General features: G+C 42.8%; 1 protein-coding gene across 6 annotated transcripts in view; it reads left to right on the forward strand.

The window, feature by feature from the left end:
* Positions 1 to 26,129, forward strand: part of NALCN (sodium leak channel, non-selective) — a 303,051-nt gene that overhangs the window by 176,688 nt on the left and 100,234 nt on the right. For all 6 annotated transcript variants that reach the window (XM_045162542.1, XM_045162541.1, XM_045162544.1 and 3 more), the window contains one exon: positions 8,244 to 8,318. In XM_045162542.1, coding sequence (XP_045018477.1) covers positions 8,244 to 8,318 — 75 coding nt within the window. The remainder of the gene's footprint in view (positions 1 to 8,243; positions 8,319 to 26,129) is intronic.

Raw genomic sequence — 26,129 nt, forward strand, 5'->3', positions numbered from 1 at the left:
TTATAGAAGAGAGGTCCTAAGAAATCGTGGGCTTCCCTGATAGCTCAGTTGGTAAAGAATCTGCCTGCAATGCAGGAGACCCTGGTTCGATTCCTGGATCAGGAAGAGCTGCCGGAGAAGGGATAGACTACCCACTCCAGTATTCTTGGGCTTCCCTTGTGGCTCAGCTGGTGAAGAATCTGCCCAAAATGCAGGAGACCTGGGTTCAATCCCTGGGTTGGGAAGATCCCCGGGAGAAGGGAACGGCTACCCACTCCAGTATTCTGGCCTGGAGAATTCCATGGACTGTATAGTCCATGGGATTGCAAAGAGTCGGACACGACTGAGAGACTTTCACTTCACTTTCAAGGAATCACAGTAACTGAACACTTTGCTGCCACATGAGGACGGCAGCCTTTTCTTTGGAAGCCTGCTGAGCTGGAGGGTCAGTGCCCCACCAAGAGGTGGCTACATCATTCATAAAAATTCTAGGAAGGAGACTTGCCAGGGTTGCAGAGATCTGTGTCATTTCCCACACTGAATGCATGGTCAATGCTAAAAATACCTTAAGCATAGGTATTATAATCTGAGAAAATCTGAGAAAAAGTAAAGAATTAGATACCTGGACAAATAGTTATTCTCTACTTTTTCATTAACATCAGTGATTCATAATGTATCAATATTGATCATAAAATAAGAAAGTAGATATATTATTAATACAGTCATTGTATACTACATGGTGGGACAAATACATGTGTTGCATATTAATATCATGTGATATTACAAATCTGTTGCAAGTAGTGAGTAGCCAATGCGTGAAAATATAGATGTGAATTTGAATTTCTTGTTTTAAAGCACTGCACATACTGAATACCATTGTGTTGAGAGTATATATGTGCTTTATTTAACAAAGCACAAGAGGAAATGAAGGGATATATCATGAGCGTTTCCCCCCCCCGAAATTGCATCTTGAAGAAAAAATAGTGATTTAGATTTCCATGCCCCATTTTAAGTTTAAATATTATATAAGTTATAAAAAATACATAACACACACAACAGGTTGAGTAGTTTAGAACTGGCAAGGCAAAAAGGGAAAAGGGTTTCACTGCAAATGATGATCCTCTTGTAATTCAGTGTGACAGATCCCCCTAAAAATTCTTTATTATATCAGTAGCATTGAATATAAACCTGTGAATCTCATTTAACGGTTGTGTGCTAAGTCGCTTTAGTCGTGTCTGACTCTTTGTGACCCCATGGACTGTAGCCCGCCCGGCTCCTCTGTCCATGGGATTCTCCAGCCAAGAAGACTGGAGTGGGTTGCCATGCCCTTCTCCAGGGGATCTGCCTGCCCCAGCCTATAACCTGCGTCTCTTCTGTCTCCTGCAATGGGAGGGGGGCTCTTTACCACTGAGCCACCCGGGACGTCCCATTTAATGGTTGTGGAGAGCCTTTCATCACCACGCAGGTGGCACTGGTAGCAGATAGATATTGGCTGAAAATAAGATTCAGATGTCAGTGTAGTGCCCTCAGATTATTAACGAGCCTTACCTCAGCTTCCTATGAAAACAGAACAAACAAAAACAAAAAGCAGGCTGAGAGGATTGAGGAAAGGTTCTTGCTTTCAGAATGAAGCTCTGTCCCCCACTCCGATTAACGCTGGGGGAAAGAGAAATGGCCAAGTCAGGCCTGAGTCAGCCTGCGCCCTGCAGAGCTCTGGATTTGCAGGAAAAAGATGTCTCCCTGACAATGTAAATTAAATACGACGAGAACCAAGCTGCCACCTCCCTTCACGTCTGTTTCTTTACTGCAGTGGTTATTGCCACCTTTTTAGAGTCTGAGAAAAGAACTACAAAGTAATTCTCACCTCCTCGTGCTCAGCTCCAGACTCAGCCTCCCTTGCGTCTCCTATTCCCACTCCAGAGAGACAGTCCAAGCCAGACCCCGAGTGTCCAGCTGTCATGTTAGCACCACGCCCTTCCCGTCAGGAACATGCGACAAGCATCTATAAATGTCTGTGTCCAAACAGAGCTTCAGGAGAAAACTTGAGCTCCACACACATTTTTAAATACGGTTTCTGTTTTTGCATCTTCATGTTAACTAAGCATTGTGACATCACGTCGTGTTAACTAAGCAGGAAAGCCTTAACATTCAAAGACATTAAACGAACTTAGGTTTAACGATGTTGTTGTTCAGTCACTCAGTTGTGGCCAACTCTTTGTGACCCCGTGGACTGTAGCCTGCCAGGCTCCTCTGTCCTCTACTATCTCCCAGAGTTCACTCAAATTCATGTCCATTGAATCAGTTTAATGAGAGTTTAAAGGTTTAGCTCATGACAGTTTAAAGCACACTTGAAACACTCTCATACACTGTTCTTAAATTCCAGACCAGAACCTGCCAAGAGGTTTCTGCCTGCAAAGCCCCTTCAGCATGTTTTCTAGCAAAGCCAAAGCGTCTCCTTTTTGAGTCTTGCATTCTCTCTTCTGTGAAAACCAAACTCTTACCTCCACGAAGATGATCAAGTACGGCTAGAATCCCTCAGCTTTCTCTCTGTGCCTCTGCCCTCGGGGTAGCTTTATTTTCTCTTTCCTCCAAAAAAGAGGTATCATATCTACCATTTTTTAAATAAAGTAACAAAACTTTACATATTTAATAACTTTTGTCAAATTGCGCTTAACACTGTCTAGTTACTATTCAGTGATCCAGTTTAAAATAACTGCATTGCATGCATTTTAAAAAAGAAAGAGAGAGAAAACTTCTGAAAGGGAAATTTTAACGGAGAAGAGAAAAATGTCATCCCCTCCTGATTATTACAGCCTTGCTGTCACCCCTCCCAGCCTCCCTTGGTGACATTTGGGCACACTGCCCATACCCTCAGCCCACCTCTCGGTCTCGCCCAGCCTCCTCCAGGCAGCGATGCCCAGACCGGGCTCAGCTGCCCACCAGGCCCCCACCTAGCCCCACGCCCCCAAGGCCCCATCTTTGCTCATGCCACCTGGAAAGCCTTTCTCACAGCTCTCTTCCTGACAGCATCTCCCTTCTCCTTGGCATCTTGGTAGCACTGTGCCAGACTCTCTACCAGCTCCTCGCAATCTTACATCAGCAGCCTTCAGAAGAGCCCCCCACCCCCAGACTCATCTGCCTAGATCAGCTCTCAGAAAGCAAAATGGCTTGGCTGGCACAGAACTGAAGCTGGGAGATTCCGATGGGGTTTAGTTCCGGTTGGCTGACAGTCTTCACACTCGTGTGTCCCCCTAAGTCCCCATTTCCCTTCACATCCCTGCTTTCTGAGAAGAAATAGTAATGTTCTCTGGGATGAAACATGAAGGAGGCAGAAGGGTCTAGAGAGAGACCGGGAGTGAAGTGCTTTGATGATAAGGTGGCATGCCACACCCAGGGCAGCAGCAGTATTGCTACCAACCTGGGGGTGTTGACATCCAAGGCTTGTCTCGTAACCACTTCTTGTCTGAACTTGACGGGGAGATGGCCTTGCTAGGGGCCCCACATGGACACGGGGCCACCTGCACAGAGCTGGGGAGCTGAGAGGTCTAGATAGAGAGTCTGAAAGACCCCTTCCCCACCCAAAAAAAAACCCCGTCTTCCTGAATCCCCAGCTGGAATAGCAGAACTTCCAACCTTCCCTGAGACTTGACAGCCTGTGTGTGGGAACAACGGCCCGAGCCAGAAATGAAGTTGACAGTAGCAGGGGTTATAGGAAAGTGAAAGTGTTAGTCACTCAGTCTGTCTGACTCTTGGCGACCCCACACACTTAGCCCACCAGGCTTCTCTGTCCATGGAATTCTCCAGGCAAGAATACTGGAGTGAGTAAGCCATTCCCTTCTCCAGGGGATGTTCCCAACCCAAGGATTGAACCTGGTCTCTCACACTGCAGCAGATTCTTTACTTGTCTGAGCCACCAGGGAAGCCTTAAGAATACTGGAGTGGATAGCCATTCTCTTTCCCAGGGGATTTTCCCAACACAGGGATTGAACCTGCATCTCCCACATTGCAGGCAGATTCCTTACCATTTGAGCCACTTGGGAGTTGTATAGGGACCCCCAAAAGATATATCCATGTTCTAACTCCCAAGCCTCTGAATGTGACCTTATTTGGAGGCCCTTTCAGATGCAATTAAATTAAGGATTTTGAGATGTGATTATCCTGGATTATCTGGATAATCCCTAAATTCAGATGACTATAAGAGATTGAACCCAGGTCTCCTGCATTGGAGGCGGATTCTTGACTGTCTGAGCCAACAGGGAATCCTGGATCAGGAAGATCCCCTGGAGAAGGGCATGGCTACCCACTCCAGTCTTCTTGCCTGGAGAATCCCATGGACAGAGGAACCTGGTGGGCTACAGTCCATGGGGTCTCAAAAGAATTGGGCATGGTTGCTCGGCTAAACAACAGCAACATACCGTACACCAGGGTTCCTGGGGGAGGCTTAAATGAAACAACCATATAGCTGCAATTTGTTGAGCCATTATCATAGCCGTTATATCATGCAAATGAGAGCGATGAAACTCACAGAAGGCTGCATAACTCATGGCTGGCAGAGCCTTTTTGCCAGTCAAGGTCTCCGACCACAGTGCTCTTTTCCACCAGGCTGCCAGCCCATGTCTGCTTAATGCAATTGTGAACTTCATAGCAGTGAGCACACTATTGCATTTGTGTTCCTGACTGGGCCCTGTCTGGGGTCGCAAAGAGTCGGACACGACTGGGCGACTGAACTGAAGGCACTGTCTGACACAGAGTCCAATTTAATCAAATAGCATAACCTCACTGTGGTGAAGTAGCCTGCCATCTGTCTGGTGTTGGGGAAATAATTAAAATAAAATCTTCCGACAACCCAGAAAACCTCTGCCAAGGTAGACAGGAAAGCAACAGTTTTATTGTTGGATAAGCCGTAAACCAGACCACGACGGGCATCGCACGCAGTCTGCCAAAACAACGGCAAGGACAGAGACAGCCGTGCTCTCAGGACGAAAGCAACCAGTCCTCAAGCACGAAGACTAGACGGCACCATCTGTTAAATGCAGCTCCCCCTGAATTCACCTGGCACCTGGGGGTGGCCCTCTGTGATAGCGAATTGCCATTATCCAAAGGAAGATCAAACTCTTCATCTCTCCATGATAAATAGGAAGTTGTGCAACGTGGATCCGGGTGGCGAAGTTATATTCCCACCTTCCCACGAAGAAGGGGAGATGGCCCTATTCCTGCACTGTACAATGATGTGACTTATTTGACTTTTAAAAAGATTTATATACATCTCAAAGGGGCAGAGGAAGAATTTATAAGCACAAGTTTTCTGGAGGAAATGCTCTGAGAAAAGGGAGGGGGAACTGTGGCTTTCCCTTTTTCAATCAAGAAATTTTTTTTTTTTCTTTTTAGATTTGTGTTTGCCCTTTCACTGGGGAGAAAATTTATTAGGTTAGGACACAGAGCAGGGCCTGCTCGAGTGCCCAGCAGGGACAGAAGTGGTGGGAGACGGCTCAGACTCACAGCCGAGCCCTCCAGGTGGCCTTTCTGTATCTGGGCAAGGAAGAGGAGAAAGGAAAATTCTCCTCTGAGAGCGCTTTGGTGATAACGTCAAGGTCAGCCTCAAGGTCACAGGAAGAGGGCTAGACTTGGCGTGAACTGTGAAATGTCCTGTATAGCACAAAGTGGTTTAGAATAAGCCTAAATACATCTGGGCCCAGATATTCATGATGTGGTGGATGTGGTGACATCAATAAAAATTTTTTTTTTAATCTATGGTCTAATAGAGAACAGATGTGGTTTTCAAGGAAGAGGGAGGTGGGGGGTGGGGCTGGAGTGGGAGTTTTAGGTTAGTAGATACAAACTGTTAAATATAGAATGGATTTAAAAAAAAAAAAAAACCAGGGTCCTACTGTTGTTACTGTATCACAGGGACCTATATTCAATATCCTGTAATAAACCACAATGGGAAAGAATATAAAGCAGAATGATATATATGGTTCAGTGGGTAAAGAATCTGCCTACAGTCTAGGAAACACAGGAAAGACGGATTCGATCCCTGGGTTGGGAAGATCCCCTGGAGGAGGAAATGACAACCCAGCCCGGTATTCTTGCCTGGGTAATCCCATGGACAGAGGAGCCTGGCGGGCTACAGTCCATGGGGTCTCAAAGAGTCGAATGTGACTGTGTGATCAAGCACAGCACCCATATATATTAATATAAATGTGTAACTGAATCACTTGGCTATACAGCAGAAATTAACACATCGTTATCAGTCAGCTATACTTCAATTTTTTAAAAACTAAATTAAATCTGTGGTCTAGACCATTCTGTGTCCTCTTTAAGTTCTGGTCGGATCCCAAATGATATGACTGTTAAAATGAAGGGTGCTGGCACTTGTCCTCAGCCAAACATTCTGTCAAAATTTTATAGTAGTTGAAGGCTTCTTCCCCCTTGTTCTGTGCTCAGTCAACTTGGAAAAGGCATTAACTTCTGCATAACAATCTCTCTAGTGCTTGAAAATCATGACTAAATTGCCTCGATTTTCTTACCTTTGTGCTTAGCAGTCTAATATTAACAAATGGGAATAATTTGCTAAGAGGGAAATTAAAAGGAAGAATATAAATAAGGAATGAAAAGATTAGCAAATGAATGTGAGACTTTAGAGAATTCAAAGTTGAAAAGGGAATTGAAATTAAAACATTTTTAAAATTCTACTTTTTTGTTGTTTTCTCTCTTTTACCTTATTTACCCATTCCAAACAGAGCATATGCCTTTTTTTTTTTAATTTGGCAAATACAACAAAAGGGGTGGAAATCTATTTTTTCACAGAGGCAGGCACCATTAACATTTCTAAAGTACCTGCTCTTAACCTTTTCTCTAGTGTTTCATTTTGTATGTACTTGTACTTCTGCCACGTGCCATGCTGTGCTTAGCTGCTCAGTCGTGTCAGACTCTTTGCACCCTCATGGACTGTAGCCCACCAGGCTCCTCTGTCCATGGGGATTCTCCAGGCAAGAAGACTGGAGTGGCTTGCCATGCTCTCCTCCAGGGGATCTTCCCAACTCAAGGACTGAACCCAGGTCTCCTGCATTGCTTGCAGATTCTTTACTGTCTGAGCCCCCAGGGAAGCCCAAAAATACTGGAGTGGGTAGCCTATCCCTCCTCCAGGAGATCTTCCCAACCCAGAAATTGAACTGGGGTCTCCTGCATTGCAGGCAGATTCTTTACCAACTGAGCTACCAGGGAAGCCCGCACTTCTAACATATATATACTAACTTAATATTGTAAGCAGTTTTCAATACTGATAGAATTCATGAGTGTAATAGTTATCTATTTCTATATGACAAATTATGAACAATTTAGGGGATTACAACCATAAACATTTGTTATCTCGTGTGGTTTCTACAGGTCGGGAATCTAGGACAGGCTTAGCTGGGTGTTTCTAGCTCAGAGCAGTCCATGAGTTTGCAGTCAAGATTCTGGCTGTGGCTACAGTCATCAGAAGGCTTTACTCAGGCTGGGGGATCTGCTTCTGAGATGGGTCAGTCCCGTGCCTGTTGGCCGGAGGTCTCTGCTGGTTGCCACAGGGGCCTCTCCATAGGGCCACTTGAGTGTCCTCGGGAGCTGGCACCTGGCTTCCAGCAGAGTGGGTGAGCCAAGAGAGAGCAAGGTGAAGGCCACAGTGCCCCTTACCACCTAGCCTTGTAAGTCACAGACAATCATTTCTGTAATCCATTGGCTACACAGACCAACCGTATTCAGCGTGGAAGGGGACTCTCAAGACTGTGAACTGCAAACTCAACATCCTGGAGACTAGCTAGCGAAATAGACATTTGTAGTAGCTGCAAGAATGTTACATAGAAATCTCTATAGCTGTATTAGCTATTTACCTACAGTTAGGTTTTATTTCCAGTATTCCATCATTATAAATAACTCTTTCAGGTACTTTCGGGTATAAAGATTTTCATCAGTACTTCAGATCATTTTCTTTGGATATACTTTTAGAAGTAAGATTGTTGAATTATCTTAAAATTTTCCTAAATTTCATTTACAATCAGCTTTATAAAGCAAATTAATATTTTATATTGTCTATTTCAGTTAACAGATGCATTTCCTTGAATGTATTTGTTATGAATATCTTTAAATACCTATGCAGTACTCACAACTATCTGTTTTTAATGCATTCTATATAGCATATACTTTAGGTAGATATTCTAGATCATATAGGTAATATTTTGATACTTATGGTGTGTGGGTTTTTTCATTATTATTTAACCATTTTATAGATCCTCCTGAGTTTGTTTGTTGCTGTTATTTTGGACAACTTAGAGCTTGATGAAGATCTAAAGAAGCTTAAACAAGTAAGTAATGTATGGGGGATTCTTTAAATCGGCATTAAAAAAATAAGGGCAAAGCATGTGCTTCCAGGTAATGTTAAATCTGTTCAAGCTTCAAAGCAAATATTTTAATAAATTAACACACTGAGTTGGCAAATATTTTTCTTTTAAGTTTAACCTTCTCTAATATCAACAAAGGAAATTTTTATTGCTCTGTAATTATGCTAGGGGTATTTTTATATCATTATTTTGAGTAAAATTAAGACGGGCATGGTATAGTAAATTGAATTTAGATTCTCCTTCAGCCATTAAATGAAGGTTGTTTGGAAATGAAATGCCTCAGGGCCAGCTTGCCATTTGGCATAGCTATGTGTAATACTTTCGATCATCATCATAAAACTATTAGGCATAAATTTGCCTGACCACTGGGCACTAAAAGAGAATTTAGTCCTGGTGCTCAAAATAGGTATAAGAAATGGGATAGAATAACTGATCAACTGTGTGCCCAGCTGTATATGAAAACAGACTGGGTGTTATGGCATCGATAATCATTTCCAAAAATCTCAATGTAAATATGTGAAGATTATGTTATTGATGGCCAAAAGATTACAGATGTGAGTCAGTATTCTCATAGTTTTTGTTCCATGGAGGATACTTGGCTTGAATATTTGACGTGTCAAAGAGAAGAGACCCTTTGAGAAGCAGAATTTGTGAAGCAAGGGAGCACCTGGATAAATATTCTTGGATCACCCACCTCGGCACTGCAATAGTTGGGATGTTAATAAAGAATATCCCATCTGGAACTTTCGAAAGGCCCCACATATTCAGAATTTTCAAATTGGATCAAGTTGTCTATTTTTTACAAAGCAAAGACATGGCCTATTTAAATGTCTTGTTGTTATTTATAATCTCAAAATCACTTTTAGCATTTCACCTTTTTCCTCTTGTTTATCTCCAAAGCCCACGCTTTTAACTAAGGATAGTCAATCATGTAAAAAAAAAAATTTTTTTTTTGGATGTAAAGATGCTCACTGTGAGCCTATCAAAGAAGGATTTGAATTTTCCTGTTCTGAGGCTACACAAGCAAATGCTTGTCTGAGTGTGGTGGACCTTTCTTCCAGATCTTTTAAATTTGTGGCAACAGCAATAGGCTTTTCGTATGAGAGTTGGCAAGTTCTTTGTGGCATTGATGTAAATACTTCTCCTGGCTTCTAGTTGTAGAATAAATATGTACCAAGTTCAGAATTGACCAATAGTATAATTAAACACCAATAAATATGTACTGCTGTATAACCACTTTCATCCTTGCTTTACAAATCTGGTATTAAGGATTTAAATGACTTTACTCTGTTATTCCCAAAGAAGAGGATGGGGAAAGTGTGAAAAACTATTTGATTTTCTTAATGCTTCAAGTTCCAGAAAGCACTCTATATTCCAAAATCGATCTTTATTCAGCTTAAACTTTTTTTTTTCAATCTTTGACCCTTTCCACCAGTTAGTGTATATACAGCTTCTTATAGCTACATGGACATGAACACGAGCTCAGTATAGTGTCGAGATGCAAACCCCAGGAGGCAGTGAGGGAGGAGGAAGCCTGCTGTGCTGCATGCATGGCGTTGCAGAGCCATACATGACTTAGGCCCGGACAGCAACCAGCCACAGTCACAGTTCTTAGCGCCGGCTCAGCGCATGTACTTGGCATTTTCACCTTTTTAAATTTCACAGCATTGTGATGCAGGTACTATTCTCAGTTTCATCGGATAGGTGAGGAAACTAAGGCACAGAGAAGTTAAACAAGTTGCCTAAGGTCACACAGCTAATAAGTAGCAGAGTTAGGATTTGAACCCGGGCAGTTTGGACCAAAAGCCCAGACTTAGCCTCTACACTGTACTGAGTCACAATAAAGCTCTATAAATGCCAACCATGAGTCATGGTGTGCTGGAGGCTTGTTCATAGGACTGTTAATAACTTGTTGATAAACAATGGTGTTTTAGATGACACAGACATCATTATAGCCATGAAATAATTGTTGATGTGATGGATGGTTTCCTGAGGAACGGAGGTGAATTAAACAACCCAATCATTAAAGCTATATACAAAGTAGTTGTTTGTTTCCCCTCAAAAAGCAGATGATCTAATCAGAGGCACTGGAGTTGGCACGTTGGCAGAAGGTAAGAGCTACGACATTTACCCTTCATTCCACTGATGGCAGACACTATCCAGAGCTCCTCCAGCCTCAGGAACCTTCTGGAACAGTGACCCTTTAGACACAGATATAATGTGCTTGCAACATATTAAGAGTTTAGAAAGGCTGCTAGAGACTGTTACTGTATTTTATTATGATCGTGGTAAAAACAATTGTGTTAAAATATATGTTGACTCATGGACATTTTTCACGAGTCATAGAAGCCAGTGTGACTCACCTTTAAAATGGAGAAGTTAAATATGAAATATCGAACGGGGCCACGAGAGACAAAGTTGGTCCTTGTGCTTGGGGAAGGGATTATGTCCCCGGGGTGGACAGTTTGGGAGACAAGGGTAGAAAGCTGGACAGTGCAGTGAAGAAACTAGGATGGGAGAGAAGAAGAAAGAAGTGACGACGTGAACGAGGAAAGCATCCAAGAGGTGAAACTGAAGGAAAGCACGGACTGTGACTCCCAGCCTGTGATAAAGGGGGAGAAACGTGGCTGAATCCTAAGTCAGGCTGCCCTCTAGCCAAGGACACCAGAGCTCCCTGCAGGGAGAAGCTCCCCGAGGAGCAGGAACAATCCACAGGATCCATTGTGGTGGAATTGGATTCTTCTTACGTAGAAACGTAGTTCTTACCTTTCCTCCTTATTTTCTGAAGTCTCCTCCTTGCCCTTTAAGTCAGTGGTTTCCAGCCAGAGATGCTAAGCCGTGGGGCTCTTCAGGGCAAATGACGGAACCAAAGCTTTCCTTGACACTTCGGGAAACCTAAATGGAATTGTGTGCATTTACCCTACCAAAATGCCAACTTTAAAATACTTTTCGCTGGAAATTTGCTAGGCAGCAACACTGCATCCTGGTGCTCGGAAGCCTCTTCCTATATGCTCTTCTTCAAGGAAAAAGAAGCAACATTGAATTATTTATTGCTTCATAAAGGCATTTTGATAGAAGAATATTTTTTTTAAAGATGGGATTCCGAGGGCAATAATAAAAAGGCTCCTTGGGGATGAGTTTTGATGGGTTCTGATATAAATGCTCATCCCCAGGCCACCCTTCTCTGTGACATTACCAATGTTGTGCCTTTATAGCTGCTCATATAGCTCTTCCTTTGTCACTCTTCAAAATAAATAATGTTCTGAAAACTCATGCCAGTTATGCATCTGCATAAAATTTATCTATTGCTTTCCTAGCAGCAGTATCACTGGAGCAATCATTTCCTGGCTGCCATAATTTATGTGACCCTGTTTCTAATTAAATAGAGACCATGATTCTCTTTTTAGCATTCCCAAAACCCAATACAGGACCTGGAGACAGATAGAAATAGAGAAATATATAATATTTTTTACATAAGATCAGAAAATTGACTAGAAATGAGATTGCAAATGTATAATTTGGCAGCTGAGAAGCCAAGTCAGTTTGTATAGAGGCTAAAAAATCCCCTTGACCTACCACTGCCCTCTAAAGAGCAAGCTGTAGGAGACAGTGACCTTGGTGCTCAGTGATGTAGCAAAAACTCTGGAGAACGTGGGTGGAGTTTTGCAAACTTTGAAAATGAAGAGAGTTCTTGCAGCTTTAATGATTTTTGCAAATTCAGTGCAAGACAGATATAAAGGGTTCTCTTTTAAGCAGTAGAAAATTCATTAAACTATGAGGGAAAAAAAAAACAAAACCCATAGAGAAGCCTCAGGGAAAGATTCATTGAAAAAGGAAGTATAGATAGTCTGTCTAGATTAAATTCAAAGCTCTGAAATTAAAACTGTTTCCCCAACTCTGTATTAAGTCCCATGTGAGCTCAAGCTCGATTGTCTTTGATGGCTTCGCATCCGAAACATAGTTGAGGGTAGACATGTTAAGAAGCTTCTCTGTCTTATTGATTATCCTTTTAACAAAAACAACAGAAATCTTAATGCTATTTAAAATGTGAGCTCCAAGTTAATGTTTCTCTGCAGTCTTATCCGGGGCTTTCGTTTGCATCTCTGTCTTGTCTCCTGTATTAAAGTCCTTCAGGATTTAGGGAGACAAGTCGTGGCCAGAGGATCCACTCAGCTAAACCCTGATTGCTGTCTTCTGGCTTCCCAGAAGCAGAAAGTAAAGTGGCAGTTGCAGGGGGCAAAGAGAACTTCTTGTTGTGCTTCAGTGGCTACAGGGTTTTTAGTTCTCAAAGATGAAAAAATTCTAGAGACCTTTGGTACACAGTGTGAATGTACTTAACACTACTGAGCTGTACCCTTAAAGAATGGCTTAGATGGTGAATGTTATGTTATGTGTTCCTGACCACAGTTTTTTTTTAAATTTTAATAAAAAATTGGTCACCATACTGGTAAGGTGGTGAGAGCACACTCAGGGATTCTGATGGTGCAGAAGTTGGGTTAAAGAAGATGAGTGGGACTTGCCTGGCAGTCCAGGGGTTAAGACCTCACCTTCCAATGCAGGGAATGCAGGTTTGATCCCTGATCAGGGGGCTAAGATCCCACATGCCTCATGGTCAAAAAAAAAAGAACATAAAAAAGCAGTTTTGTAACAAATTCAGTAAAGACTTTAAAAATCAGTTCAGTTCAGTTCAGGCGCTCAGTCGTGTCCCACTCTTTGCAACCCCATGAATCATAGCACTCCAGGCCTCCCTGTCCATCACCAACTCCCGGAGCTCACTCAGACTTATGTCCATCGAGTCAGTGATGCCATCTAGCCATCTCATCCTCTTTCGTCCCCTTCTCCTCCTGCCCCCAATCCCTCCCAGCATCAGAGTCTTTTCCAATGAGTTAACTCTTCACATGAGGTGGCCAAAGTACTGCAGTTTCAGCTTTAGCATCATTCCTTCCAAAGAAGAAGTCCCAGGGCTGATCTTCTTCAGAATGGACTGGTTGGATCTCCTTGCAGTCCAAGGGACTCTCAAGAGTCTTCTCCAACACCACAGTTCAAAAGCATCAATTCTTCGGTGCTCAGCTTTCTTCACAGTCCAACTCTCACATCCATACATGACCACTGGAAAAACCATAGCCTTGACTAGACCGACCTTTGTTGGCAAAGTAATGTCTCTGCTTTTCAATATGCTATCTAGGTTGGTCATAACTTTGCTTCCAAGGAGTAAGTGTCTTTTAATTTCGTGGCTGCAGTCACCATCTTCAGTGATTTTGGAGCCCAGAAAAATAAAGTCTGACACTGTTTCCACTGTTTCCCCATCTATTTGCCATGAAGTGATGGGACCAGATGCCATGATCTTAGTTTTCTGGATGTTGAGCTTTAAGCCAACTTTTTCACTCTCCTCTTTCACAAATAGTCCACATCAAAAAAAAAAAAAAAAAACATGAGCTGAGTGATGACAGTTAAGAAAGTAAAGACAAATTGCTAACTTTTTCCTCTTGGACTTCTCATACTCCCAAGTTTCTAGACAGATCACTGGGTTACTGACCAATTCTTAATTTTTTTAGCTATCTGAACATCATTTACTATGGTGCCACCCTGCAGATTTTTTTTCCACTGAATATTTGTATGACAGTTGGAAATTACATGAGACTGGAGGCATCCGATATCTAGGATCCTTGCTGCTCAACCGCCCAGGGCCAAAGGATGAATATTGCGAAGAAGCTGTAAACTGTCCGTGGTCGAGAGTTGGTAAACTCAGAATTTTACTCAAAGTCTTCAATGTAACCCAACTCCGCATGAAGTCACGCTCAAACTTTTGGTCAAAGATGACTCTTTCATGGGCTTCCCTGGTGACTCAGACGGTAAAGAATCTGCCTGTAATGCAGGAGACCTGGGTTTGATCCCTGGGTTGGGCAGATCTTCTGAAGAAAGGAACGGCTACCCTCTCCAGTATTCTTGCCTAGAGAATTCCGTGGACGGAGTTGCCTGGTGGGCTACATACAGGACACGGTGTTGCAAAGAGTCGGACACGACTGAGTGTCTAAGCACACAGGAGATTAAGAAATACAAACTAATGTATAAAATAAATAAGCTAGGACAATCTATTTTACAGCAAAGGGAATGTGGCCAAGATTTTATAATAACTATAAAAAAGAAATATAACCTTTAAAAATTATGAATCATTGTGTTGTATAACTTAAACATATATAATATTATAAATCAACTATACCTCAATTTAAAAAAGAAAAGATAACAGCATAGAAATCAAGAAGTCAATGCAAAAATGGGGAAACAGCCAAAATCCCAAATGGAGTTTTGGAGTTAAACAGGTAATTGGGATTCAGGAAGTCAAAACAAAACAGACAAGGTACCTGTGAAAATTGGTGTCCTCCTAGTGTGAGTTGAATTATGTCCCCTAAAAAGATACACTGAAGCTGTAACTCCCAGGACCTGTTAATGTGACCTGATTTGGAAATAGGGCATTTGAGTTGAAATCAGGTTAAGTTGAGGTCATTAAGGTGGCTTAGATGGTAAAGAATCTGCCAGCAGTGCTGGAGACCTGGGTTCAATCCCTGGGTCAGGAAGATCCCCTGGAGAAGGAAATGGCAACCTACTCCAGTATTCTTGCCTGGAGAATCCCATGGACAGAGGAGCCTGGGGTCCTGCAGTCCACGGGGTGGGTTGCAGAGTCGGGCATGACTGAGTGACCAGCAGCGCTAGTCCACTATGACTGGTGTCCCTACAAAGAGGAGAAGAGGGAGACACACAGAGAGGGACTGGAGTGGTGCATGTACGAGCCAAGGAGTACCTGGGGTGCGGCCCATCTCCAGAAGCTAAGAGTCTTGGAACAGACCTTCCCTTAGAACCTTCAGAAGGAACCAAGTCTGTAGACATGTGGATTTGGGGTTTCCAGCCTCCAGAACTGAGACTGTACATGTCTGCTGTTCCAAGCCACCAGTTTTTGGTACTCGGTATGGCAGACCTTGAAAACTAAAAACACCTTCCGAGAATAAAGGACCTCTTTCTGTCTCCAGGAGGTGACAGAGCTGAGCGACAATGGGTCCTCTCGGAATGTCAGGCAGCTTTCACCAACCAAGAGCAGCTTTCTCAACAGCTGGACTCATTTTCTTCTGCCCCTAACCAAACAGCTCCCGCAAGAGTGAAGTTTATAAATGTGAGACGTTCCTGGAAGAAGGGTTTCACTTAGCCCTTCCAAAATTTCATTCCATGTGGGGTTGAGCCAAACCAGATCACTTTTAGAGGCTGTTGTTTTCAGAAACCTTGTTCTGGGGCTTCCCTGGTGGCCCAGTGGTTAAGAATCTGCCTTGCAGTGCAGAGAATGTAGGTTCAGCCTCCGATTAGGGAACTAAGATCCCACATGCCACTAAGCAATAAACCCATACACTGCATCTAAGATGATGAGGCAGCTTTAAAAAAAAAAAAAGAAATGAAAGAAGGAAGCTTTGTTCTTTGCCTCATCCCCGGCACTCAGGACGTTTAATAAGATAGCTCCAGTCTCTTTTGACATTGAACAAACATAAATTACATGCCTAAGCCTGTTTGGGGTTCCCTGGTAACTCAGCTGGTAAAGAATCTGCCTGCAGTACAGGAGTCCCAGGTTCAATTCCCAATCTTCCCGGATTGGGAAGATCTCCTGGCGACTCAGTCCAGTATTCTTGCCTGGAAAATCCCATGGACAGAGGAGCCTGGCAGGCTACAGTCCCAGTTTACATTGATGACTTGTTGGTTGTACCAGGCTGTGGTTGTACTAGTTCAGAATCACTTTTCTTATAGTTTATCACAGCACTCTGCAAGATAATCTCTCAATTTTTTAAGTGAGATTTGGAAGGATAATGTATACCAACCAGGCAGGAGGCTTACTCTTCAGCATGCCCGGTGCCCGGCTCTCTGCCCAGCCATGGAGATGCTCTCTCACTTTGCTTTCTTTAATTAAGAGAACAAAAATTTTAAATGCCAACAGCACTTTTTCTCATCTGATCCTTTCACAGGCAATGGGAAAGAGGATTATTATGGTTCTACGGAAAAAAAGTGACAATTGGTTTCAGTTTTCTGCAGTGTCTGGCTGTCACTGAACTGCAGAAAGGCTTTTGGTAGCTGCTTTCAGACTTGTTTGAGGAATGAGGTAGTACGTGTTGTTCTCTGGGTGCCTAATCACGGGACACGAGGTATCATTGCCTTGATGTCTTCAGGACTCAAGTTTCACACAGCCCTTCTGTTCTTTGTTCTAAGAAGTCCATCTATTTGTCCATTCTACCCAGAGCATTTCTGTTCTCTGTGTGTTCATTCAATTCCTTTCATCTTCAAGTCCCTACTACGTGCACAGCACTGCACCAGGCATGAAGGAGACAAGAATAAACAGGTAATTCTCTCCTCTCATGGAGCTGAGGGTCTAGTGGAGGAATTGGACATAAATCAAATAATCAAAGCAGTGGATAGATATTTATAATGTGAGATGACATTTCTGCAGAGAAGAACAGCATTTGAGTGAGGAATTCCTAGAAGACTTGGACCCAGATGGGGGACAGGGAGGTGGGGAAGCAGAAAGAGACACTTGGGTTGAGCTATGAAGAAGGAGCAGCGGTGAACTTCATGGAGATGTAGCTATCAGAGGGGAGGAAAGAACATTCCAGAGAGAAGGAAACATGTTCAGCATGACCGCAGAAAAAAGTGGTGTAAAGTGAGTGTAGAAAAGTAAGTGGGGCTTAGACCATGCAGAGTCTGGAGAAAAAGGCCAAGAACTTTTCCCTCTGCCCTTAGAACAATAGGGAGCCCCTGGAGGCTTTTTGGATGGGAGACAGTGTGAACTGGAGAGCTATTTGGGAAGCAGAATCAGCAGGGCCTTAGTGAGTTTGTGGGTGGAAGGACATATATGAGCATCTCAAGGATGACTCCTGGTTTCAGGTTCATCTCCTTGGATGGATGACAGTCCCATTCACTGAACCAGGAAACATTAGCACAGAGAAGATCATTACTCCGTCTTGGGCTGGTGTGAGTGAGACTCTGAGTAGAGAGACCTAATGGTTGGTTGCATGTATCAGTCTAGAGTTTAGGAGTGAGGGCTGGCTGGCTGGCTGGCTGGAGTTACAAATAGGGATGTTCCTGATCATTCTCAACTGTTTATCCAGAGCCTGCCATGGGCCATGTGTGTGTTCTGGGCACAAGGGATATGTCAGCAGACAAACCAGACAGAAATCCCTGACCTCTTTGACACTTCAATCCTAGACCTTCTCTGTATTGGCATGATAGTGGAAGGTGTCAATCTGGATGCGATTGTATAGCGTTGAGGGGGAAAGAGATACTGCAGCCTTAAGGGAAAAACAGAGCTTCCCTGGTGGCTTATATGGTAAAGAATCTGCCTGCAATGCAGGAGACCCTGGTTCGATCCCTGGATTGGGAAGATTCCCTGGAGAAGGAAATGCAACCCACTCCAGTATTCTTGCCTGGAGAACTCCATGGACAGAGGAGCCTGGCAGGCTACAGTCTGTGGGCTTGCAAAGAGTCCTACATGACTGAGTAACTAACACATAAAGGAAAACAAGGTTTAATGGTACTGGTGCTTTGCCCTTCGAGTCCTAGGAAGGGCAGCCCTATGGACCATAGCCCACCAGGATCCTCTGTTCATAGGGTTTCCCAGCAAGAATACTGGGGTAGGTTGCTATGCCCTCCTTCAGGGGATCTTCCCGACCCAAGGACCGAACCCATGTCTCTTACGTCTCCTGCACTGGCAGGCAGGTTCTTTACCATTAGCGCCACCTGGGAAGCCCTTAGGGAAACATAAATAATCCATCTTTATTTTTGTCTCACATAAATTTTGACTTTTTGTTCTGTTACAAATAACACTTTCTCTGTCTCAAGTTCAGCCTCCTTAGGGGAGAAGGTCTGATCAGTCCAGCCTTGGTCTAGTCAACATCATTCCTTGCAGGCAGGAATTTTGTGTCTCCGCCTCTTAACACTGGTCAGCCTTACAGAAGGCCATCAGCTTTGAACAGGGTTAGATCCAGACCAGACCACAAAGAGGGCCACCCTGAAATGTGGCCAGGTTCCTTAGACAATGCTTTGTCCTCCTAACTCTCCATCCTGGCCTCTGCTCTGGAGGAGCTGAATGAACCCAAAGAAGGAGACAAATGAATGAATGAATGAAGAGACCTTGTCCCCTTCCCAGCTCTAGAACTGAAGTCACCCTTGCAGCTCAGAGATGGGGGGCCTGGAGATGGGACACTGGGAGTGAGGCTTGATTCATGTATGAGTCTGGACTGCTTGGACTGATTTTTCACAACCAAAAGTGGCCAGGAAGCCATGGCATTTACCTAAGAACAGTGGTCAGTCTTCTTCTTCATTCATGCCAGGGGGTTAGTGGTTTTATTGTAGGCCTTTCCTTACATTCTACCCGCTTCCCTTGTTCAGCACACAGTGGAGGCAGGACATGGCTGGCATCCTCACAGCCATATGACTATTGAGTATTTTTTACTCTGATATTAAAAGAATGACTTAGATTATTATTAAGAAATGAGAAATGTATACGTGTGCTATTTTATTTGATGTTACCCCTATTTCCGTGTTGTTTTACATGAAATGTGCTAATGTGTTTTCATAGTGCATCTAATAAGCCCTTTTAATCAAAGGATGCAAAATTGAACGACTCTGCAATCAACCACAGGCGTACTCGTGAGTAGCAGTTGCAAAAGGCACGGTGGTTGTCTGAAAAGAAATTCCTTATGGGGACAGTGTGTGAGTTGAGTTCAAGACCCCAGTGTAGAGACTCCAGGACAAAATGTGTGTCTTCCAAAGCGCCAGTGTAAGTGTGGGGTTATTCTATGGTAACTGTCATTACTGCTACTAGCGACCCGTCAACTAAGGCGGAACACATAAAAAGGTTTACAGAGATAATGAGAGCCAGATTTCACACAGTCAGAGGAAGAAGTTATTTGGTTGCTAAGTTGTTTCCGACTCTTCTGTGACCCCATGGACTGTAACCCACTGTCCATGTAACTCCTCTGTCCATGGGATTCTCCAGGCAAATATCCTGGAGTGAGGTGACATTTCCTTCTCCAGGGGATCTACTAGACCCAGGGATTGAACCCAAGTCTCCTGCATTGGCAGGTGGATTCTTTACCACTGAGCCACCAGGGAAGCCTGAGAAAGAAGTTACAGATAAACAAAAGGAAAATGCCAGATGACTTCTCTGGCACAAAATTAGAGTAGGAGTGTCAGCATGAACTCAGTTTATTGCAAGATGAGACGTAAATACATAGGTGCATAGATGGAAACATAGATACATCAATAGACATATAGACACATAGCTATGTAGACAGATACATAGACATAATCATGGATATATACATAAATAAGTAGATACTAAATACAGATGTGTGTGTACACAAGGGCTCATATACATACATATATTTCCTAGCTCTTTCCTCTGGGTGAGCATAGAAGCGGTGACATGCCAGTAATATCAAGAAAACCCAGTCCTAAGATTCTTGTTTCTAAAAACCATTCTCCAGTAAAAGAAATCAATATTCTTTGGAGAAGTGGCTGAGTCTCAAGCTGAGGCAGGGAAAACACAAGATAAGACTAAATAAATTTTTTGTGGAGCCAGAAAGTAAGGAAGAGCTTAAATACACACATGCACACACACACACACGCACAAAAAGTGTGTCAAGACGTGACAGTGAAATATAATGTGAAATCCTGGATGGGATTCTGAAACAGAAAAAAAAAAAAATGGCATTCATGCAAAATCTGGGAAGTTCCAAAGAAATTCTGCATTTTGGTTCAAAGTAGTCAACCAAGGTTAATTTTTTGGTTTTGATCAATATCCTGTGGTTATGTAAGATGCTAACATGAGAAAAAACTGGGTCAAGGGTGTACAGGAACTCTGTATTATCTTTGTAACTATTATGTAAGTTTAAAATTATTTCAAAGAAGTTTTTAAAAGAGATTAGAATTTTCTATGGAAAGCTCTAAAAACACAACATAGAGTCATAAATTGACTGGTGTGTTGTCCTGTTCAAGAATCCATACGTCTGTAAAGCTTTATATCACAGATATGTTGTATAGAATTTATAGTCAATTATAATTTTTTTAATCTTACAAAGTTGGAAGCATAGTCTTCATCAGGAACAAAATACTTTTTATGAGTTTGTATCTGATGGAAAATCTGATGTGGCTTGTCATTTCTCCTCTTCGTCTTAATAACGTGGCTTATCTGAAATCAGAAGTCATCTGTGCTGGTTAGCATGACTGATTCTGTATTGTAAAGAACCTAAGGAAAGGGTAACCGAGTGGTGAGAAATATCACAAATGGGGCCCTTCAGCTTGTCTGTGGGCCACACTTTGCTGCCTTTTTTGTTCCTCGTCTCATCACTGTTGTGTTATCCTTATCATTTGTGTACAGGCGTCCAGTACTAGGCCGCGGGGCCACAAAGAGTCCTGCCCTTAATTAAAACTTGTCAGCTTAATAGAGGAGAGATACACAGAATTAGGGAGCCTTAGTGTGAAGCCCTGAGCACTAGGGGAAGACCCAAAGGAGGAAGACGTGCCTCCCTCAGGTTGGAGCCAGGTCGGAAAGATGTGTCTAAAAATAATGAATCTGATTTTATTAAGAAAGTGGGGAAACACATTTCATATAAAAGAAATAGCAGGTACCATACTGCAGAAATAAAAACGCATCTATTGCTTGAAAATGTTATTTTGATGAGACAGTCTAAAATAATGTTTAGAAGCTGAAGTTCTGGGGACTTCGCTGGCAGTCCAGTGGTTAAGAATCCGCCTTCCAAGGCAGGGGACATGGTTTGACTCCTTGTCAGGGAACTAAGATCCCACCTGCCACAGGGCAACTAAGCCCACATGCTATGATGAAGACTGGCATAGCTTCCCCCCTACCCAAAAAGAAGCTGAAGTTCTGGAACCTCAAAGATTGTGGTCAAACCCCAGTGAGCACCCCTTCTAGCTATGTGACCTTCAGGAACAGATTTGAGCTCCTTGGTCCTAGGGGTCCTCACCTATAACATAACAGAACTAATTATGGTACTTACATCAGGGGGCTAAAGCACTTACATTGAGGACTAAAGCATGTTAGCAAATGAGGCGATGAGCAAAGTGTTCAGCCGAGTATCTGCACATGTTTACTACTTCAAGTAGCCATTGTTATTCTGAGAAATCATCCTAGAGGAGATGGTTTTGGAAAGCTGTGTTATAATGAACCAAGTGTGGAAGGAACATGTATTGCAGGTGTTGGGAAGGTGTACGCTAAGGCAGGAACCAGAAATAAAACTGAGGGGTGGGGGGCAGATATACAAACCAGTATTGTTAGAGAGTAAGGGCAAGGTGTGAGGGGATGCTTTAAGCCATGCTGAGATCAGAATTTCTCCTCTACATAACCAGTCCATCCTAAAGGAAATCAACCCTGAATATTCATTGGAAGGACTGATGCTGAAGCTGAAGGTCCAATACTTTGGCCACCTGATGCCAAGAGCCAACTCATTGGAAAAGACCCTGATGCTGGGAAAGATTGAGGGCAGGAGGAGAGGGTGACAGAGGATGAGATGGTTGGATGGCATCACTGACTCAATGGACATGAGTTTGAGTAGGCTCCAGGAGATGGTGAAAGACAGGGAAGCCTGGTGTGCTGCTGTCCATGGGGTCACAAAGCATCTGACACGACTGAGCAACTGAACAACAAAGAGCAACGTAATTGATGATCCTTGAATTACTTGAAGATCTAGAACAAGATGGTGTTTCTTCCTTAGCTGTTCTGTAAGATCGATTTAAAGGGACAGGATGAAGATGGAAACCCAGCTAGGAGGGCAGAAGGGGTGACCGTGAGCAGTTGTAACCTGGTCAACCAAGTGACCACTTGACTCTCCAACCTGGAACTGTTGGTGGCTCCATCAGGAGCAGACCCACTGAGGGTGGGAGAGACCCGGGACTCAAGAGAGGATGCAGGGAAGTTATTGCAGAGGAGCCGAGCAGATGGTAAGCAAGTTTCAAGAAGCAAGTTTGAAAAAGAAGGGAGAAGAGAGAACACAAGCTCAGGAAAAATGTTTGCTTTTCTCTCTATTTTTTTTTTTTAGCTACACCTTTCAGCATGTGGGATTTCAATTCCCCTGCTGCTGCTGCTGCTGCTAAGTCGCTTCAGTCATGTCCGACTCTGTGCGACCCCATAGATGGCAGCCCATGAGGCTCCCCCGTCTCTGGGATTCTCCAGGCAAGAACACTGGAGTGGGTTGCCATTTCCTTCTCCAATGCATGAAAGTGAAAAGTGAAAGTGAAGTCGCTCAGTCGTGTCCGACTCCCAGCGACCCCATGGACTACAGCCCACCACGCTCCTCCGTCCATGGGATTCTCCAGGCAAGAGTGCTGGAGTAGGGTGCCATTGCCTTCTCCTTAATTCTCCTACCAGGGATCAAATCCATGCCCACTGCATTGGAAGCATGGAATCCTAACTGCTGGACCACCAGGAAATTCTATTTTCATTTTTTAAGCCAAGATTCTTGAGAAAATAAATCAGTCCACACAGTGAAGGGGAGGAAATTGGAGCGAGTGGGAATGGGTGAGGTGGTCCCTGCCTGGAAGGAGGAGGGGGTCTGCAGCATGCATGTTGCCCCCTCTTCACTTAGCCCCCTCACTGAGATGAGACCACTTTCATGTCGAGCCGGCAGTTGCTGGGGCTTGGTGATAACTTTAGTTTTTATACCACATTTCCCTTGAGTAATTCAAATTACAGGCAATATGCTATCTCACTTATATATCTGGCATTTATGTAAAAGAATGAAATCCTCATTTTTCATTTGAGCACATTGAAATCCAAAGCAGCTAAGGGATTATAGAACAAAACCAAAATTTAAATCTACATCTTCTTACTTTTTTACTTTTTTGACTATGCTATCTCCAACATTTTCTTAAAGCAAAACGGGGAAGACAGTTGCGCACAAAAATATATCTTCTGAATTCCCTTGGGTCTGTATTTTTTTTTTTTTCCCTCTTCATCTTGTAACAAGAACCAAGCATCTAGTTGACATGGAACTCTGATATAATTTCATTTGAAGCAGAGAAAAAAAAATCCTGCATTTTTGATCATAATAAACCTGTTTCTGTGACTCAGTAAATTCCCTAGTGGAAACAACTGTGTCCTGGTTGAATAACACAAGACAGATTAAAAAGTAAGAGAGAGTTGTTTGGGACCTAGAGGAAAAAACGCACAAAAGCAAACTCTGTTCATTACTGCTGTCTCAAGGAAACCTCTCATTCCATTATTAGGATTTTAAGGGACAATAATATTAATATAAGGAAAACATCTGTTCAGCATAATTTGGTTTTCCAGCTTTTTAATAGTTTTCTTTCTGTTAGTAAGTTGCTAACATTTCCTGTGAGCTTAGTCTTGTTGGAAATAGTACCTCTATTTCTGCACGAAGAACTTTCTGCAGGATGTTTAAAGCCTGTAAGTTCTTAGGTTCAGAGCAAGTTCTTTCAAGAGCATGAAAGTGAATTAAAAGTCCACGGTGCAGCTTAGGGATGTCATTGCTGTTGTTGTTCAGTCACTAAGTCGTGTCTGACTCTTTGTGAGCCCGTGGACTGCAGCAAGCCAGGCTCCTTTGTCCTTCACTGTCTCCTGGAGTTAGCTCAAACTCATGTCCGTTGAGTCGGTGATGCCTCCAACCACCTCATGCTCAGCCACCCCCTTCTTCTTTTTGCTTCAATCTTCATCAGGGTCTTTTCCAACAAGTAGGCTCTTCGCATCAGGTGGTCAAAGAATTGGAGCTTCAGCATCAGTCCTTCCAATGAATATTCAGGGTTGATTTTCTTTATGATTGACTGATAGAGATATTAATAAAAAACCAACATGTTTGATCAATACTGCCGATAGAGCATCTGAAGTTTGGGTTGTAAAATCACAAAAACAAAATAGTGAGAGAAACTTCCTTGAAGACTAGTAGTTTTGCTTTAGGAAGAGTCTCCATTCTGAATTACTGAGTCATGTATCAATCCAGAAAAGCCAACAAAAGCTGTCATGGAAAGAAGCAAAGAGAATTCCACTTTGATTTACTCAGGTGACACAGAGGAGCCTTCCTCCAGACTGAGCAAAATCTGGTCCTTGTTCATATCTGGAAGAGCCACAAAATACTCTTCAGTTACGTTAACCCTCAGATCTATCCACATTTTTCAAGCCAGCATGAACTAGATTTTCAAATGAGAAGCTTCCCCAAGCCTGAACACTTTTTAAATTGTTTTCTTTTAGAAAATCACACCAAAAGTTAGAAAAAAAATTTTTTTTTATTTAACGTAATCCTTCAATTCAGTTATTTGTTGCTGCATTCAGACAGGCACTGAAATCGAATAATGCTTGAATATTTTAACAGAAGAAAGCCCAGGCTGAAATATGGAAGATTTAAGCGATGAGGCAGAACAGGGTATGTGTTATGCAGACCAATCACTCCCAACTCTCTTGAGAAGCACAAGTAAAGGAAAAGGCTTTCAGCCGCCCAGTGTGCAATGATATCTCAGCAAGACAGATGCCGAGCCATAGAATAGCACTGAGCTGAGATGATTTATATTTTTTTTTAAAGCTCAAGGTTTGAAATTTTTTTCCTTTGATTCTAATTTCCTTTTTGCAAAATGTCTTTTTTTTTTTTTCAAATCATGTGAGTCTATTGCAAAGCTATCGTGTAGTCTATCTGCTCCAGCCAGACTTCATGCTCAGTTGAAACCATTATAACCTCCTTCCTTTGGACTGTTCTCTGCATTAGGTTTTTCAATATAGAGAAAAAAAAAATCCTGGGATTTTTTGCGCTATGTTTCTTCCGTTCAAGAATCATAATCTTTGAAATAATTTTTAAGTGGAAATTTACAATTGCAAACACTGTATGTTGAGGTCTTTTATGATATAGTATAATGATCTTAGATTATTACCCAGTATATCCAACATAATCCATATTATTCACTCATTTGCATCAAGGTAAATTTAATCTTGGAAAATCTGTGCTTACATGCAGAAGGGGAAAGAAGTTGGATAAAAGCTATAATACCATTTTATCACATATTAAAGAAACTTTACAGTGGCTTCAAAATACTATGAAACACATCCCTTTATCCTGGCTGCCTCATCCCCCTCCACTGCCCATTCCTTCCACATACATACACCCTCTAAACCCATCTTCCACTTTCTTCTTCTTTTTATTTTTTTGTAGTTCAGTCCTAATCATGGGCTAGGGAAGAAGAAATGGTCAAGGTAATGGAGGTTAATAGCAGTGAAGTAAGAATTAAATGTCTGTGCGCAAATGCATTATCTGGTCTTTAAAAAAAAAAAACTTTTTACTTTACTATAATATACTTATGCATGCATGTGTGCTAAGTCACTTCATTCATGTCCAACTCTTGGCAAGCCTGTGGACTGTAGCCTACCAGACTCCTTTATCCATGGGATGCTCCGGGCAAGAATACAAGAGTCGATTGCCATGCCCTCCTTCAAGGGATCTCCCCAACCCCACCAGGGATCTAACCCTTGTCTCCAGCATCTCCTGCATTCGGAGGTGGGTTCTTTATCACTAGTGCCACCTGAGAAGCGAAGTAGGCATTTTGCTGAGTTTTTACAAATTGAAGCCTCCCAGCACCCAGCTCTTGAAGTATTGACCGTAGCTTCAAAGCCCCTCCCTGTAACCAATCCAGTCACCAAGCTTCTCCCTCACCCCAGGATCAATGCTCTCTGGGTACCAAGTGGACAGACTGGTGCTGCCTGGTGTTTATATTCATGGGATCATTCAG

Source organism: Bubalus bubalis, chromosome 13, assembly GCF_019923935.1.
Source record: "Bubalus bubalis isolate 160015118507 breed Murrah chromosome 13, NDDB_SH_1, whole genome shotgun sequence".
Lineage (NCBI taxonomy): Eukaryota > Metazoa > Chordata > Mammalia > Artiodactyla > Bovidae > Bubalus > Bubalus bubalis.